At 38.4% G+C, this 18229-nt stretch overlaps 1 protein-coding gene across 1 annotated transcript in view; it reads left to right on the top strand.

Annotated features, from left to right (window-relative positions):
• Positions 1 to 27: 27 nt before the first annotated feature.
• LOC128808714 (cytochrome c oxidase assembly protein COX16 homolog, mitochondrial) overlaps positions 28 to 18229 on the top strand; it is a 45966-nt gene continuing 27764 nt past the window's right edge. The window contains exons 1-2 of the mRNA XM_053980156.1: positions 28 to 112; positions 12400 to 12477. Coding sequence (XP_053836131.1) covers positions 53 to 112; positions 12400 to 12477 — 138 coding nt within the window. The 5' untranslated portion in view covers positions 28 to 52. The remainder of the gene's footprint in view (positions 113 to 12399; positions 12478 to 18229) is intronic.

Below are 18229 nucleotides of genomic sequence, written 5' to 3'. Positions count from 1 at the left end.
GCCGGGCCGGAGGCGGGAGGGCGGCGCCGGGCCCGTGGGGCGGGAGCGGGGGATGGAGACGCTGCGGCGGCTGTGGAGGAGCCGCACGATGACCTTCGGGGTGCCCCTGCTGGTGAGCGGCGCGGCGGGGGCGGCACAGCGCGGGGAGGCCGCTGGCGGTGCCGGGGGCCGCGGCGGGCGGAGCTCCGCGGGCGGAGGCGGGCTCGCGGGTGGGCGCTCGGCTGTGCCCTCCTCGGCAGCGGCTCTGCGGGGCGGAGAGGAGGCGGCGGGAGCCGTGTGCTGCCCGGAGCTCAGGGGTACGGTTATAAAACATACTCCTGAAGATATTCCTAACTGGAAGCTGAGGAAAATGGATTTTGCTGGTGGTTTGATTTTTTTTTTTTCTTCCTGTGAAACACCAGTGTGTTTCCTGTCTTTCTTTAGCGTTTCATTGGATTTTGAAGTGCAGTGGCACTGTTGGTCTGTTAATTTGTATATCCAAATAAGTGGAAAGATTTTGAGTGAAGTGAGTTGAAGTTATAGCTAGCAGCTGTGCTCAAAGTGTTGAGTGAGGCATAACTCTTTATAGTTGAGCTTAGGAGAGCTCAGTAATGTCAAAGGATTAAAACAAAATTATAAGACTCTCTTACACACACTACCTCTGTAGGTAGTGCACATTAGGTTGCACTTCTCTGTCCTAAGTACCTGTGTTCATTATGGAGAAAATGAAAAAACTCAGATGCACTTACGGATAAAAACTCAGGAAGGAAGACAAAAGCAGCACCAAGGCCAGTGTGGTTTCTGTTTGTGCAATTCATGACTCCTTATCCATCTATACAGTTGGTTTGCAAAAAGGAAATAAATTTCAGGGTGGATAAAGAATAAAGCAAAGGATAATTCCAACACTTTTATAAAGCTGTTAGAGAAATCAGTGTCATCTTCCTCAAATATTCAGCAGCATGCCTTGGAAAAATGGAATGGACCAAAGAAGGACATTGACACTTGTTAGAGTTAAAAAAAGTTTAAGGCCATTATTTTAAAGGGATATTACTGGTTCCAGAGTAAGGACATTCAATGATGTTATGAATGAAATATCTTTTCTTGAAATACTGATGAAGGCATTTGTAAGAAATGGAAACAGTTAAACCAAACAGACCAACAAAACAGTGTGATAATACCACAACTACATGCAGTCGTTTGCATCAGCAGCTCTATTCCCTGCTGCTGCACACAAACTCTGCCTGTAACACCTTCCTTGAAGTGGTCATGCAGTGTTGCAGCTTGTCAGGTATCCTGCCTGCATGCTTGTGTACCTGAGAAGCTGTTCAGAACTGTGCTGCTTTCATTCTTAGACCAAATTTATTTTGGTTTTCGATTTTTCATGTATGAGTGCTCTGACAATATTTTTCAGTTTAATAACACCTTGCTTAGATATTAAAGGTATGATATAGTTTTAGCTTACAGTGCTTTTATTTATGTAATTATTTGAGGCTTGCTACTTTTCTTCCAGAATCAGGGAAGATCAGGCAGTTTAGTATTCTCTGGCGCAATTTTAATTCCATGGAAGGCCTGGGGAAAATACTGTGTGATTAAATAATACATACTTAGAGGTGGTGACCTAGTGGAGGAAAAAAAATCACCACTGCTTTTTAATTATAAGTATACCAGATTAACTGCTGTAGTAGTTGTGGAGATTCAACTGATACACAAGATTCTGATTTTGATAAAAGGTATTTTTGGAGGTAAGGTAGGTCCATAGAAATAATGTGAGCTGTATTATTGTGGAAAACAGAAATGTCATTACAAGATGGAGGAACTTGTGAAAAGTAGAGTAAAACATGAAACAGGATTCCTCCTGTGTACTCAGTCCTCAGCTGGAGTAACTTTAGCTCTGTGGTGCCGTTCTGCCATGATGCCATGTGGAGATGATGACGATGAACTGTAAAGTCTAGAGGAAAGCAGCATAAAAGGTAAAGCTGACATTCCACCTTTAAGGAATGCTTGAAGGAATTGAGTTTATTTTGGAAAAGTCTGGAAAGTTCTGTATGTTGTACTTTGAGAGTGGTGATTGCCTTTCATCACTTGGAAAAGTACCCCCAAAATAAATGATTGTGTGTTAGGAAAATACTGCTCTTTTTTAGGAAAGAGCACTCTGATATGTAACTAGGATTTTTAAGATGAGCTTGAACAACCAACTGGAAGCAATGGCATAGATCGTCTCACTTCTGCTTCAGTGCTGGAGCCAGGACTTCAGCATCTCAGGCCAGGCCTGTGGTTGTCCTTTGGCCATCCCCAGTGTTTTTGCAAGATTTTCCGTGGGTCATAGCAGGATTTTTTAAGACTGGTTTCTTTGACTTTGTACTGCCTAATTTCCTTCTGTTCCTGTTGCGCCAGCTCTTTCCTCCAGACACAATATTATATAGAGAAATATTCTATTATATTTCTTTCCAGGGTTTCATGTCTCCCTGCCTTAAAATTATTCTCCCTTGTGAATACTTCAGAGTGTTTCTGACTTGCTGCCCAAAGCAGCTTACTTCCCAGGGAGTAAGAAAAAGGAAAATTCATGCAATTGTTAATTACCCAGCTGTCTAGAGAGCTCTGAAGGCATCTCTGAAGCTGAACAGAATTGTGCTAAAATATCAATTACAGCAAAAATGACAGTAAATTTAGGCAAAGAATCAGAAGGAGCATGCCTTTGCAATCCCTTAAATTCTGTTGAATTTGTTAATAATACTAAAACCAAAGGTTTCTGTTAGATTACTACATTCTGTACATAATTTTTTTTCTCTCTAGACTGATGCAGGACTATTCTTCAGTACTGCTGAACTTTTCATCAGTACCATATTTGCTTTTTTTGGGCAGGAAAATAATGAAATGGCTGTCATAGCTTGCCTTTTTATACTGCATATTTGAATGAAAAAATCCTGTGCCAAAATTGCTAAGGCTCCAAGGTTAAAGAGATCCTAATTCAAAGAAAATGGGTGTCTCATTACACCCCTCATGCCCCCAAAATATATTTGTAAAATATTTCTTACTTTTTAGTGTAAGTTGTCCTGGTAGTTTTTTATTTGTTCATTTGGTCTTGGGCCTGCTAGAATATTTCAGTGGCGAAGGAATTTTCTTGGTTGATCTTTAAACCTCATACTGACAACAGCTTTCAGAGTAAGATGTGTAAATTGCAGTTTTCAGTCATGCTGTCTCAGTAGCTGAAAAAAGTGTTTCCTTGTGAGCACCGACGAAACTGTAGGGGTTAGGACTTAAACTTGCAGGAGACCTTGATTTGTGAATTTTTTCTGTAACTTTGTAAACTTTGCAGATACAGTATCTCTGTGTGGCATAAGCAGTAAGCACGCAGGAGATAGTGATGTAACCTGGTATGGAATGTCTCAACGGCTTGAATGCGATCGAGTGAGTAGTGCCAAAGCATTTCTGAAGATGGTAACGTCTGTGTATATGTTGGGATGAACCCCAGCAACCTTACAGGTGTATCTGAAATTTGCTGTTGCAGTAAAGGCTGTGCCGCCTTTGTGGTAACTTGAACATCTTTGTCACCTATATTGACATCTCTTGTTTGCTATTTTGATTACAGGAACTCTTTCCTAATTACATAAAGCTTAATTTGCAAGTCTTCAGCATTCATGGCTCTATTATAAAAGGGGAGCTTCAGTTTCTACTGCTTTATATTCCACAACCAATTCTACCTGAGCAAAGGGATGTGTCTGTCAATGTCATATTGCTGCAGTGAAGGTTCTGTAAGATCCTGAGAGAGCAAGGCTCCTTGGCTTGCTGCTGGTGCATCCAGCATCAGAGCTTCCTTATGGGACACAGAGCAAGTAAGGTCACCTCTCTGGTACACTTGGAATATTCGAAGTCTGCTGGAAGTTATTTTTTTCCAACAGGTTTAAATGATGGCTTTGTATCATTAAGGAAACAAGTTTGGATTTAAAAATTGCAAAGTAGTAACAAATGTAAAACATGTTAAAACCCCCTGTATTGTTTCATATGCTCACAGTACTTCCCAAGACTTACCTTTGTGTTTGTGTCTCCCTGATTCTAGGCAAGGATTTTTCAAACTCTTTAAGCTGCAAAATGAATGTATAGATGCAGTTCCAGTTCTGTCAGTATGTTACAAGGAAAAAATTATGTTCTGAGTATCTGAAGTGACATTGTAACAGAAAGAAAATATAGGCTATGGTTCATTTGATGATTTTTATTGCACACCTAAAATAACTATATCTCACTGTGTGTAGAGTAACACAGATTTTCAGATTTGCACTATGTTACAACATTCTCCATACCTATTGCTGTAGATTTTGACTTCATTTCATTTTTATGGGGTTTTGTGGTTTTTTTCCCCTCACCTTGTAATGACTGCTTTTACAAGTCCTTTTTTCTCCTTCTGGATCTTGTCTTTGGTGTTTTACATGTTGTGCCTAGTATTGCCAAAGGAGAAGGTACAGGTAGCTTGGAGCAGTGAAAGATTTTGCTATGAAGAAATATTTCTAAAATCTATTTCCACTAGTGATTATTAGCACAGACCGTACTACAATGCCATCTATGCTGCTGTCTTGGACAGTGCAAGTTTACTTTGATAAGCACTTTTTCAAGGGACGCCAAGAATGCATGTCATGTACAGGACTAGAAAAAAGGTCAGGTTAGAACAAGTCCCTAACAATGCTGCAGCAGTGTGGTCAGTGCTTCTAGGAACCATTACGTAAGGTCAGTTTCATCTCAGGCTCTCATTAATGAACCACTTGTTTCGACAAACAAAACCAAAACAACTTTTCCAGACGTCAACTTTTTCCAGGACATGAAATTACATGTCTGTGGATTAGTTTTGTTCACTGGTGTGAGGTCAGGGTCATCTGGGAGCAAGGACTGATGCCCAGAAATGTTTTGCAGATATATGAAATTATATTTTGTTGTCCTGTGAATTACTTAAAGTGAAAGTTTGCAGGGTTAATAGGTTAAATTTTCACAGATTTCTTTAAATTCAGCATTTCTAGTTAATTTTATAAAAACCTGCTCAAATTTGGAGTGTGCTAAATAGAAGGCACACTTTTCCCCACAGATTCTGGAGGATCTGCCTGTAAAAAGATGATATGAACACTGGAAATACAGACAATTTTTCTTGGGAGCAATCATGATTCTGAGATCTTACTGTTGCTATCAGTGTCTATAAGTAGGAACTGTTATTACATTATCTTCTGATATGTTTAAAGAAGGATTACTGCAATCAGTATTTTTCACTTTTAGATATGTCAGTGTTACTGCTAACATCTTTCACGTTATTGCCTTGAACAATTCATAATACTGAGTTGCAGGACTTTTATTAATATCTATTACTTCATGTAACTTTACTGTAAATTTTTACAAATGCAGAACAGTTGATTTAAATGTTGATGCATTTTTGAGAGATTAATAGAAATTAACATTCATCCATGAGAAGATAATTCTGACTTCTAGTATTTGTAGATATATAAATACTAGATAAATTATGATAGCCTGTAAAAGTCACAAGTATTACATTTGCAGCCTAGAGGAGCAATAAATACAAAACTGTTTTTGGAATGTAAAAATTGTTGCCCCCAATCAGTGAATAACAGAGTGTTGTTTTTATATTTCAGTGACTGGTATTATACATGTTGGGTCTCTAGGCCTATGATGACATGTGTCTTCGACTTCAGCTGTGCTTCTGCTTTGCATGTCCTGTTCATCTGTGTGTGCTTGAATCCACAGTGTGGAGCTGTTCCAGACAAAACCAGCCCTGGAACTGTTAGTGCTTGTGTGGAAGCCAGAGTATTCAGGCTGAATGGGCTTCTGTCGAGTTCTGTTCGTGCAGTCTGAATTAGCTGACTTCCATCTTTCAGTTGACTGTTAGGTCCTAAAACTTCTGAGTTCTCCTTTTAACTCAATGCCTTAAATTTCAATCTTTGAGAACAGTTTTCCAGATATATGTGACAAACAAATAGGCACTCCTTAATATTTCAGAGTTTCCCTCTATTTAATTTCAAAACATAAAGGGTGCATTTGCATCATTTAATGTTGTTAGAATGGACTAATCTGGCACTCGGTGGGGTCTGCGGTTCTCTGTTGAGCCTCAGAACAGAAAGAAGTCCAGATTTGCCTGTTTTCACAGGCAAGTGTGTGTTTAGTCCTGCCCTAGGTCTCCCACTTCTTCAAGGGATTGTGATGGTAAAAGTGTAAGATTCATGTTTATTCTACAGAATGTTTAATCTTCATTCCTTGTCCAGGATTAGCAATAGGGAAATAATACTTATTGTGGTTTCTTTTTATGTTCTTTTCATGCATGTTTCAGTTCATTGCAGTTTCGATCAGGGCCTAACACATCACAAGAATACCAGCTTGCCACAAGATGTAAACACTTTCTCATTGTAGTTTACCTTGGCTAGATTTGAACCTGTGAATTGTGGAAATTTTAATAAGGGATTGAAATTTTGTTTTTTAGAAGCTTATGGAGAAAATGAAGGTGGTGTTCAGAAACTGCAGCTTGACTACCAGGACAGACCTGGATTTCAAACAGCTGCAGCTGCAGAGTGAAATACCTTTGCTGTCTGACCAGCCCAAGCAATGTGTAATGCAAATTGACAATGCTGTGGCTGAAAATGCCCTTTTTTGCTCATGCTCACATTGACAGATATATGGGTTTCTATCTCTTCTGCATTATTCTTAGATTGGTTTCTATTACATGCATTTTCTTTGGTTTAAAACCTATTATGAATTGGACATTTCACACAAAATTGTGAATAATAAAATAAGAATAACAGAATAACAAAAGTTTTGTTTTCTCATAAGACATTGTATAGTAAGATCGAAAGGTTATGGATGGGGTTGGTTTTGTTTGGTTTTTTTTTTTTTTTTTTTGTTCTCTGGCCTGTAGCTATTCATATTTGCAATCTTTAAAATCATGGCTTTGAACATTCTCTTACTGAGCCAATTAACCTGATACCTTGGGCCAAGTTTAATATTCTGCACATGTTCTACATGCTGAGCAAACCACACTCTGCTTTATCAGTCACTAACAATTGGCTCCATTTTGTACCAGCTGCTGTGTCCTGAATGCCAGCATGGTATCCATGTGGTCATCTACAGCTCTATTGCATCAATTTTTGAGTTCAGCCTTTCTACAATGTGTGCTTCTAGCATATGCATTAAGTCAGAGCATTTGCTTACTTGATGTACCTTTGAATGAAATAACTCCTGATGGACGTGTGGATTTTCCCCCAAAGGAGACCTCTGGTGTGAACTTAAAATTATTTCAATTTTTTGTAGAAAATTAGTAAAAGTAGACCCTCTTTTTCTTCCATTGAAGGTGAGAAAAAGATTTAGTAAGTTTCTGAGAAGACTTTGCACTGTTTTTCTTTCTTTTCTGCAGTTTCAATGTTAGAGCAAAGTGCAGGAAGGCTGTGGGAAATAAACTTTTGAGCATTAGAGCTGGCAGAGGGGGGCGCTTCAGGTTAAGATGACTTGCCTGGTCTTTTCTGGGACTGGCAATTTGCTATGCTACTATATTTAGGGAAAAGAAAAGAGACTTCAGTCTTCTGGACTGCCAAATTGCCATCTTTCACCAGTCTTGCAGTGCACATCTGACAGTTCTTTAAAAAGGCACCTCCAAAACTCTCTTTGCTGTGATCACTGCAAACTAACTAAAACAATTCACTACTGCTCTAGTTGTGAGGCTCCTGATGAATAGCTGGAGAGTTCTGTAGCAGCAGTCTTGAAGAAGAGGTTAGAAAATTACCATGTTCCTTCTTTGTATACATATCATAACATTTTCTACCACTGCATGATTTGTCTTGCCAACACTAAACATTGTGATTTGGTTAATTTAGGGATTTATGACTTTGTAATTATCTCTTTCACAACTGGTACTGTAGTAGGAATGGCTTTCTCTAACAACAGGGATGCCTGTAACATGGCATTTTGCTGGTACTGCCAGAGAAGCAGTTTCTTATTATTTTGTTAACCCAATGAAGTGAAGTTGGTTGCTTTAGATTATGCAGGAAACTAAAAACGGGATCTGTTGCCAGTCCAAAGTTCTGCTGTTATGAGTCCTCAATGACCACCCGCTGTAGTTGGTGACAAATACAAGTATTTCCCATCATAAGATGTGGTTCAGGGGATCAGTCTGATGCCATCTATAACTGATTGCATAACATGCTTCCCAATGGAGACATGAACAAATAGAATTTTTAAAAGAATGTTATTAAAGAGAATTTTATGTCATTTTTTTACATAAAATGTTTATTGAGGTTGCTGAGTGTATGTGACAGATGGTGCTCTTATGTCACATCCTATCTTTCATTTTGTTTTGGAACATGCAAGTCTTCCATGCATGCATAATTGCATTATAACATTGTAGGGTTTTTTTTGTGTACTCACTGAAACATAAAGGAATAATCCAGTGTGGGATCTTTAATGGGGGTTGTGCTAGCAGTGCTGTTAAGCTGTTTGCTGTGGTGTTAAGTGCTAGCTAACTAGTACAAGTTAAACTTCAGGTGTAAAGAAGAAAATGAGAAGTTACTATTATTTCATTCATCTGCTGAGAGCATTCAAGTAATGAGATAGATGGTGTTCACTACATAATTTTTTTTCCTCTGCATTGTGAAGCAAAAAAAATGAATAGTTCCCTCACAATAAAAGAATGCAGGTGTATATGAACTTTCCAGCTTGAGTATCCTTCAGATGCCGGTGCCTTAATATTTTATCATGTACATTAAGTATTTGTATGATTCTAAAATTGTAATGAAAAAAAATTAATTTTTATTATATGTGACATTGCTTTTTTCCCTTCAGTTAACAGGACAGTGAACTTGATCCTGACTTCATTAGAATGGTGCCAACCTAACTTATATTTATATTGCATCCTGAATAGCTTCTACTGTCTTTTTATGCCTGGACTAGTGGATGGAACATACTGAACTTCACTGTTGCTTTTGGGTTACATTGGGCAAATTTGTACATTGTAGTGCTTTTTTTAACTGAAGAGTATTTTGCAAAGAATGTAGAGATTAATCTCTGTTTTACAGCTTGGGGAACTAGAAAAGTATGTGAGACATATAGAATATGCAAAGCCAACAAGCCAGTAATGGTGCTGGAAATTTTGAGTCTTATCCTTCTTCTAATAATTTTGACTGGTGATTCTTGCTGGCTCACTGTTGTCTGTAAATACACCTAACTGAAATTAAGGCAGCGAGTGCATCTTCCCTCACAATGCAACAGAAGAGAAAGGAAACAGTTAAAGCCAAGACTAGTACTTCTACTCCATGCATTGTCAGTCATTGAGTCCTTTGCTACCTTTCATAGTATTAGAGTTGCATAAATTCATTTATACCTTCTTTTATTGGCTTTTGAACACAGTTTTCCAAAAGATAATGGACTAAATAGCTGTCCATTGCTGTTCTGGCTTGTGTAGATGAATGCAATTTATGCTCAGGGCTGTCAGCTGACTATATTGACATGCTGTTGGTTGATTAAATAAGTGCTGAATATGGCTGATTCTGGTCTGGTTTTGCAGTAAAGTCAGCCATCATCTTTGGTTCTTTAGAACATTGGTCAAGTGGGCTTGTAAACATATTATTTACATTCTTTGTGTGTATCCTGTACTTTGCAAAACTATTTAATCTTAGTCCTAATCTTCCAGCATTATGCTGTCTAATATTTCAGCAACATTTGTACTCTCTTACAGCATCAATGTGCTTTGTCTCTGATGGTGCTTAACTGATGTTTCACAGTAAGATAAATCAGCCATTGCAGTACTGGAAATGTAAAGGCAACTGTATTGGTAATACCTGATAAGCTAAATGTGCCCACTTGCCAGGCTTGTTATGCTGCTTCTGCTGTATGAAGAGCAAAGGTACATCAACAAACCAAGTGGGATTTTTCCTCTTAGTAGTACCAAGGTGCTGTGAGTAGAACTTCAGTATCAGGCCAAAACCTGAATTCCAAAACAGGAAGTGAGAGGTGTCTGTATCAACTGTGTGTAGCTGCAAATATAAAATGCACTGTGTCATGGATGGTCGCTGGCAAACAAGTGATAGGATGTGATGAAACAAAGTGAGTAGCATGTGACTTACCTCATGCAACAACCTTGGAAAAACTTCATTTTTCTTAGTTCCAGTGTACATTACAGAGTTTAAAAGCTAAAGAATGTAATGTTTCCTCTTTAGATTGGCTTACAAGCCATGCTGCAAAGTCTTCCAATTGTTCATATTGCATCTCATAACAGGATATACTCCATGCACGTTTATTGTTGGGCAGAATAATTTTTAATTGATGTCACAAGTAATTGCTGCTTTCTGCCTGGTTTAATAACTGAACCATTTCTAGTGCAGTTGCTTTTGCCTTGCTGTAGACATTCTTTGACAACATACTAATATGGAGAAAAGGCAATAAGTTCTGGTTTGTAACAGCCATAAACTTGTCTATAGCATTTCAGATTTGTGTTTATTAGGACTTTAAGTTTATTAACGCAGTGGCTGTAAATTAACATAATACTTTTTAGGAATTAAAGAAGATCAGCTAATGAAAATTTATGCTGAGGCGTCAACCATGTTAAAATTCAATTACAGTCTGATTCTTGAGATTTTTAACATTATGTGCTACCATATCTTCATCTGACAAATCTTCTGATTTGATTGAATAAACCTTGAATATTGTCCAAGTTCTTTTTAACCATTTAGAACACTTTATTTTCTGCTTTCTGTTATTTTTTCTTACCAAAATACTGACACAAGGAAGACTTTTCTTTCTTTTTTTTTCCTACTGACTATTTTGATGATTCAATATCTGCAAGATCATCATTAAGCCCTTGAAACATTTATGGCACAAGTATAATGCCATCCAGTTTTTGGTCATTCATATTTCTAGTTGATGGACTTGGTACCATATGATGATTTTCTGATTGGCTTTCTGAAACCAGTGGTCTGTGGCCTAGCAACTGGGTGTTCATATTGAAAAATTTGTGTCTATTTGTTTTTATTATCAGCTAGATTTTAAGGCTTATTGAAAGGGCCAGAAAGAGGCTCTGGAGCCTTTAAGTCCTGGCTGTTGATGAAGGGTTTCTTCTTCTTTGGTTAAAGTACATCAGTTTTGGGGTATCAGTCTGTACCTTACCAGCATCTAAGTGTGTGCATGCAGAGAGTGTTTGTGGGGTTGTGAGTAATTTCACCTGCTTGGTGGGAAGTAATGCAGTCCTGCAACTTTAAAAATGAATAAGTGTAGAAGGCAGGTTTTTGTTTCTAATTTCTAATTCTTTGTTGCCACAGTGACATGAACTTCCACTTTCCGGAACAAACATGCACTTCGACTACCTGCACAGCATAATTATAACAATTCTTGGACACAGGCCATTGCTGCAAACCTAGTATGTAGTAAGAAATCAGCCAGCAGTGTGTAGAAAACAGCAGTTCAGCAATAGTCTGTAATGAAGGACTGTAACAGCAAAGTTGCATGATGAAAGAGGGTGGTGGTGGTGGGTTTTGTTTGGATTTTTTTCCTGCCTTCTCTCAGGTCCATAGAGCTTCCTCATACTTCCACCTTCCTTAGATGTGTGTCTCTAGATGTGAAGTCTTTTGTCCTCCTGTGCATCTGCATTAACAGAGAACAGCAGACACTGTGAGGTCAGAGCAGTAGCAAGGGACCTGACTCTTTCACAAAGTAGCTAGATTTCTAAGCTAATTTTCAAGTCTCTTCTCTTTTTAAAGAAATTTGATCTTTGGATAGTCCTATCTAATGGTAGTAATACATACACAGTTTTGTTATATCACTCTGTCATAAGAAAGAATAATATAATGATTTCTTATGTGGGTATGAAGCCGTCTCATTTCTCCCTTTATTATTCTTAAGCTTCACAGGCATGGAGGAAATTGCAGGATAACTAAGGAGTAATAAAAGGATAGGTGTGCTGGGTGTGATTTCTTAGCCTGGGTGATAATATGTTATTGAACTATAGCTACAGTCATGATCTGTTCAGAAGCTTAATTAGATCTGTTACCCATAGACATCAGAGTAAGTCAGTGTGACATTGTTACTTCCCCATTGAGTTTGAAAATTTATGAGAATAAAACCTGTGGCAGTGAGGTAAAGGTTCCTGTACTGCTGTTATGTCAGGAAAACACATGGGGAGGGAAAAGAAGGGGTAAGAGGAGAGGAAGACTCCTCCCTGGAGAGTCTGAGTCATGTAGCAGCTGTCTTTGTATGAAGGAGGACATGTGTGCAATCCAGGCTCAGAGAGTGGAAGAAGGTACCTGTACTTATTTTCTAAAGTATTCTTTTCTTCAGATCCTGGTGTTTTTGTTGGAAAAATAGTACAGTCCCTTGGTAAGTGAATTGGGTCAGTATGCACAAGTGTTCTTTTCTGTAACAGTCCTAACACATCTGTTTTCATTCTGTTTTCAGCTCTATCTCATTGGAGGATCTTTGGGACTCCGTGAATTTGCTCAGATAAGATATGATTACCACAAACTACATGGCAAGGTAGTTTAAATTATTTTCTTTGCTTTTCATTTCCTTATGCCTACATGCTGCTTTCTAAAGAATTGATAGGACAAACAAACTTGGTATAGAGGATTTGCCTTTCACTGCTTGGCCCTGAGCTATAGCTGAGTCTTACAGGCAGTAAGCAGAGTAGGTGACAATAAAGGGGCCGACATGATGATGAATCCTTTGCCATCTGTGAAAAAATCAACATAAATAATAGAAACATTTTGTTCCTTTAGTTGATTGTAAGTGGCAATTCTGAATCCTGAGAAGGAAGTGCAGCACGTCTAGAAGGAGGTTATTACAATGGTACTGTATCCATTTTAGACTAAGAAAACGGGTATTTTAAAAGGTTTGGGTTTCAAACAATTCTTGGCAGTGAGCATATAATGTTAGATGGTTTCTGGAGCTTGGCTGAGCATTGACTGAGACAAGCAGGTACCTTTGACATTGTGCTGCATCCTGTTCTTTAAGCCTTGTGAAGGAAACAGGAGCTAGTCTCTACCCATTGTGTCAGAATATCCTGTATATAACAAGCCTTTTTTTTAAATGAACCTGAAACCTTCTTTCTGAGGGAAATAGCATGTTTACTAGTGCTACTTACCCCTCCAAGTGTAACACTGGTTCCAAATTGCATATGAAATGATCTGAAAGGAGTGTGTCAGTTTAGCAGAAAGTAATATTGGCTTGCTTTCTCTGGTTTGGTAATACACAGGTCTGCTATTGCAATGCAGAGAGACTTTCTGGTCTCAGAGCTGCTGACTTGCAGGTTGCACAAAGCTGCTTTAAAGACTCTATGCAACTTAATATAAAAAAAAATTGTGCAGGACTCTGGATACTGTGGCTTTCTACTGTGGTGAAATCTTTGAGATCCTGAGCTGTTCAGAGTTTGGAGGAAAAAACCCTTTGTTTTGTCTTAGACACTTGTAGACCATGTAAATTACTTTAATAATTCCTGATTGTTCTCTGTATTGCATACCTGGCTATGGCCTTCCATACACCGTGTGGCCCACTCCTGCTCAGAACTGTATGGGACAGAACCTCTAGACCAGGGAGAGTAATCTTACAAATCTTTTCTCTAGTGCTGTCTTCTGAGTAGCTTTTTCTCTATAATTTCTAGCCTTTTAGGACCAGTTGGAGCGTTTTAAGTTTTTCTCCAACCAGTGGGGATCACAACAGGGCAAAAATTTGCCTGTTGTGTTTCTGTTAGGTTTTGGGTCAGATTCATACTCAGTGTATTGCATTTGACCCCCATGATCTGCACTGTGACAGCAATCAAGGGAAAAAGACTGTTAATAGTTGTGCTAATTCAGGTCTATGTGACTATTTGTTCCAGCATTTATAATCAAGGGAAGCATTACTGAATTAGTCAGTAGTACATGAAAGCTCTGAGTGGAAGCTACTTCAACCTGGAGTTCTTAAACTCTGAAAAGCTAAAAGAGAACTTATTATGTTCTTAAAAGAGAACTGTTTATGCTCTAACCAGTATTACTTAAGTCTGCAGCATCTCTTTTGTGTTTTCTTTTTCTTTTCCTTGCAGTTTTATTCAGAAGTAGATGGCATTGAAGTAAAGAACAGTGCAGTATGGGCTCAGAACTAGCAACACCAACTTTGGGCTTGTTTGTAGATAGACAAATCAAAGCAATGTGTTTTGTTCATTTCTGTTTCTATGTCCACAAAAACAGAGTTGAAAGCCTTTCTAATTCACTAAATAAGACAGCAAAGGAGACTTGAATGTATTTTAAAGGATAAAAAACTCTAGTTTAAAATGTACATGGAACTCAGGAAAAGAACATCAATATGAGTAATTTAAAAGTGCTGTTAAAATCATGATGCTTTTCTCTTGTAACACAGTTGGAGTATTGTAAATCCTTATCAGAACAGGGACAGATGGACTGGTGCTCTTATTGGGGGGGTCTGACAGTTACATGCAAAATGCAATAAGCAATAAAAAAGTGGGTTTTTTTTTTGTTATAGCTTCTCCTTCAGAATAATAAAAATATTTAATTAAATAACAGTTTCAATACAAGGAGCTCAGAAGACTTTCACAGAGTTTAAATGAATTAAGCTTCATAGTCCTACTGTCAGAAAAGGTAGGATTATTATTTACATTTTACTGCTGAAAAATGGAGGTTGCACAAATCCTAAAGCAGGCTAGGATTCGTAACACCCAAATGCCTGTCTTTTTTGATTATATTTTAAGAATGTGCAAACTCCAGTATGTCACCTTTTGTAAGCATGATTCCTGAATGTTTTCTTGCTAATTCAACTGCTGAGAAGACAAGACTTAAACAATCCTTTTGTGGTAAATCTCTAATACTTTTCAAATGCCAAATTATGATCCTTTGCCTTCAGAAGTACCTGTTTTTTTCCTTTTTCACTCTAAACTTCACACTATGCTTAGAGGGAAACCACATTAGTAAGCAGCTTCTCACTCACCAGTGATATTCAAAGGCCGCACTGCAGTAGAACTGCTGCTATGTAGTCTGTGTTTCAGTGACTGAGGGGCTAGCTTCCACTTTGGATTCTTGTTGGCTAATGAAAAAAAGCTGCATTAGTAATAAAGACTATGTTATTAATGTCAAACTGACTTTTGAAGAACAATCCCAGATAAAGGTATTAAAATTCAAGAGAAAATGGTGGTTTGGACCTTTGAGGGAGTATGATTTGGTTGTGGTGCATTGGGCTGGGGTAGCATTAGGGTTGGGAGGGAGACAGAGCCTAGATCTGTAGATGGAGTGGTGCTGAGAAGGGGCTGCAGAAGGAATTGTATCCTCTTGTTCATTTGGGCTGTGTGTTGGGATCTTGGACTGCAGCTCAGCCAAAGCGTAGGATAGACAGAGCCTAGAGCTGCAGCTGAAGAGGGGCTATTAGTATCTAAAGAGCAGATAGTTCATCCATTTAGTTCATCGTTGAATATCAGGATCTCAGATATGGCCATCTCTTGCAAAAGCAAAAAACCATTTTGGCTGCACTTTTATCTTCTCAGGATACCTAGATCAGTCATATTCCCTCAGCACAATGAATGTCCTGCATTTAAAGGAAGCTTGCTGAGGCTCTTACTGATGTAATGTTTGTTTATGCTACTCAGAATTCTCCTGAAACTAATCAAGGATTTCTCCATTATCTGTTGTTGCCAAAATGTCCATTAATGGAGAAATCATTAGGTTAGGTAATTGTTCACTTTCTGGGAAGAATTTATGCAAATCAAAATTGGTTACAGAAAACCAGGTATGCTTATGGGAAAACCATGTGGAATTAACAGAGAAGAAATTAGTAGGTTTGTATGGGCATTGTTCCAGATGCCTTTATTCATAAATTGAAGACTAGGCTTTTTCTTTGTCTTTCTTCTTGTGTGTGTAATTTGAGATGTTTATTTAATTTATATTTTTTTACTGAAAATGTAATTTCTATTAAATATACAGAAAATGTTTTTTCTACTGTATAACAATCAATTATTTTTATATACTGTGTACCCATTGTTGTCATTCCAGGTGTGGCTGATTCAGATTTAGTTTTGGATGTAAGAATCTTGGAACATGGGGTGTGATCTGTACTGCTGGCTAATAGCTACTGAAGAGAATTGAAGGGAAGTGATATATTAACTACCTGGAAAAGTTTATTCTTTCCTCCCATCAGCAAACCTTTTAGAGGAAGAGAGTTTTTAAGCTCCAAACTGACTCTTTTGGCTAAGTATCATTGCAAGGCAGGTTCTCAGACTTTTGGGAGAGGATAGGATTGAATGAGTTCCTCCAGGGTAATGTGCAGCAGAAGCACTTCTAAGAAAGCTGGAAGCTGTATGCCATTTTGTTAGGAACAAAACATCGATTAGCCTTTGAAGTCTGCAAATATTTCCTGCTGTGGGTTGTCGGGATCTGTGATATTTAAATGCTCCTGAGATTGTAGAAAGTCTCTTTCAGCCCCGCTGCCAAAGAAGGAGTCGTAATTCATCTGTGCTGGTTTTCAAAGTTGTTTATTTCTTCTTATCTAAAATATTTTCTCTCTGAGCTGCAGCAGGTCTGTCTTGCAGGACAGTGTGCGGGGCTCTGCCCCTCAGTGGGATGTTACAAACATTATATACTAGAAACTACGTGTGCTATATTTACAATAACCTGCCAATATCTATCACCCATGTTGAACAGTGTGTCCCCAGCCTAAACCAACAGAAAAATGCCAACATCACAGTGAAACATGGAGGGCATGAAGAAGAAAAAGGACAAGGCACGCCCAATTTCCTCCATCTTGCCCCCTTTGAACCCCTTACCTAGAATCCTAAAATTCTACTTTTGCACCCATGCCACACTAATTACTTATATCAAACACTCAGAGCTTGTAATTCATCCCGTAAGATTGAAAACTCTTTTCCATGGACAGAGATCAGAGACAGTGTCTCTCGAGGCTCTGTGCAGGGGGCCTCCTGACCCCCTGCCAGGCTTCCAGATCTTCCAGGGCAGCCACAAGGATGCTCTGGATTCCCACGGTGGGTTATGTACAATAGTGTTACATGCTTATCTGTTTACAAGCTATGAAGATCCTGTTCACTTTTTCTTTGTCCTGTGCAAAGTGAGTGCACTCCAAAAATAGAATTCTAAGAAATAATACTAATGTTTTCTGTCTTAATGAGGTAGAGAGGCAGTAAAGAGTCAAAATGATAGAATTTCAATTTCTCCTCTGTGAGTTTTACCCTCAAATTGGTTGTTGTGCATTTAAATATGTATGACTGTTGCATTGCATTCCAGGAGTTAAAATCCAGATGAAAATGAAAGTTCCTGATGTGTTCTTTCACCATTCTCTATGAACAATAAGCCTATAAACCCAGAAAGAGTATTAAAGGACTGGTGGTGGTGGTCAGAAGCATACTCGGTAAGTGCACTAGGAGTGTAAAGCCTGCTTTATGCAGACTTAGGATTGCCTTTAAAATTTCTTAGCTAGTGTTTTTAACCAATTGACTGGCATGTAGTTACCCATGAGGTGTTGCTTATTGACACCTGTAGAGTGTTAGTGTTGCCACTGTGAATCTTCATTTATTGCATATTTGCTTTGTCTTAAGGTACTAGTTCAAGAAATTATGTAACTGTGAGGATCTCACCTTTCATTTTGCAATCCTGAACTTGAACTGAGAAAAAGAGCACATGTGTGTAGAAGATTATTCTGGAAACCTTGCTGTCCTGTGAAAAATGAAAGTTAATGTGATCACTTATGGCACTCTGACTTTTCTGGTTTACAGCAATTCTCATACTGAGGCTTGATAGTAGTGTAAGCGTGCTGTCTGGTTGGTTATATTCAGTATTACAGGTTTAGAATATTGTTAGTTGGTCCCTAGTGCTGTTCTTTAACACTGTGTCTTTAATCTCATGAGTGGGTGTCAGGAGACCCACAGCAGCATGTGATTTAAGTAACACCCACTTGTCTCACTGGAAATTTTATATCCATCTTGTTCAGGTTCTCTCTTTAGCTACCTCCTGCACCACGGAGCTCCTCTCTGCCTATCTCACTTTCTTAGTCTGTATAATGCTGCTCTACTTTACATAGGAAATGGGAAAGTTAATTAATTCAAATAAAAGGAATTCTTTAAATTCATATGAGTATTAAAAACTTTCCTCAGGTGAGATCCATTACTTCAAGTGCTCTGGGTCAGGGTGAAATAGCTAGGAAGAAATAGGAGCAGAGAAATGACAAGCTTCCATGAGACTTTATGCCAAGCAAGAACACATCTGACATTTGCCTCAGAAAAGCAGGAAATCAGTCC

This window comes from Vidua macroura, chromosome 6 (assembly GCF_024509145.1).
Source record: "Vidua macroura isolate BioBank_ID:100142 chromosome 6, ASM2450914v1, whole genome shotgun sequence".
In the NCBI taxonomy this organism is placed as follows: domain Eukaryota; kingdom Metazoa; phylum Chordata; class Aves; order Passeriformes; family Viduidae; genus Vidua; species Vidua macroura.
This window is presented reverse-complemented; position numbering and strand designations above follow the sequence as displayed.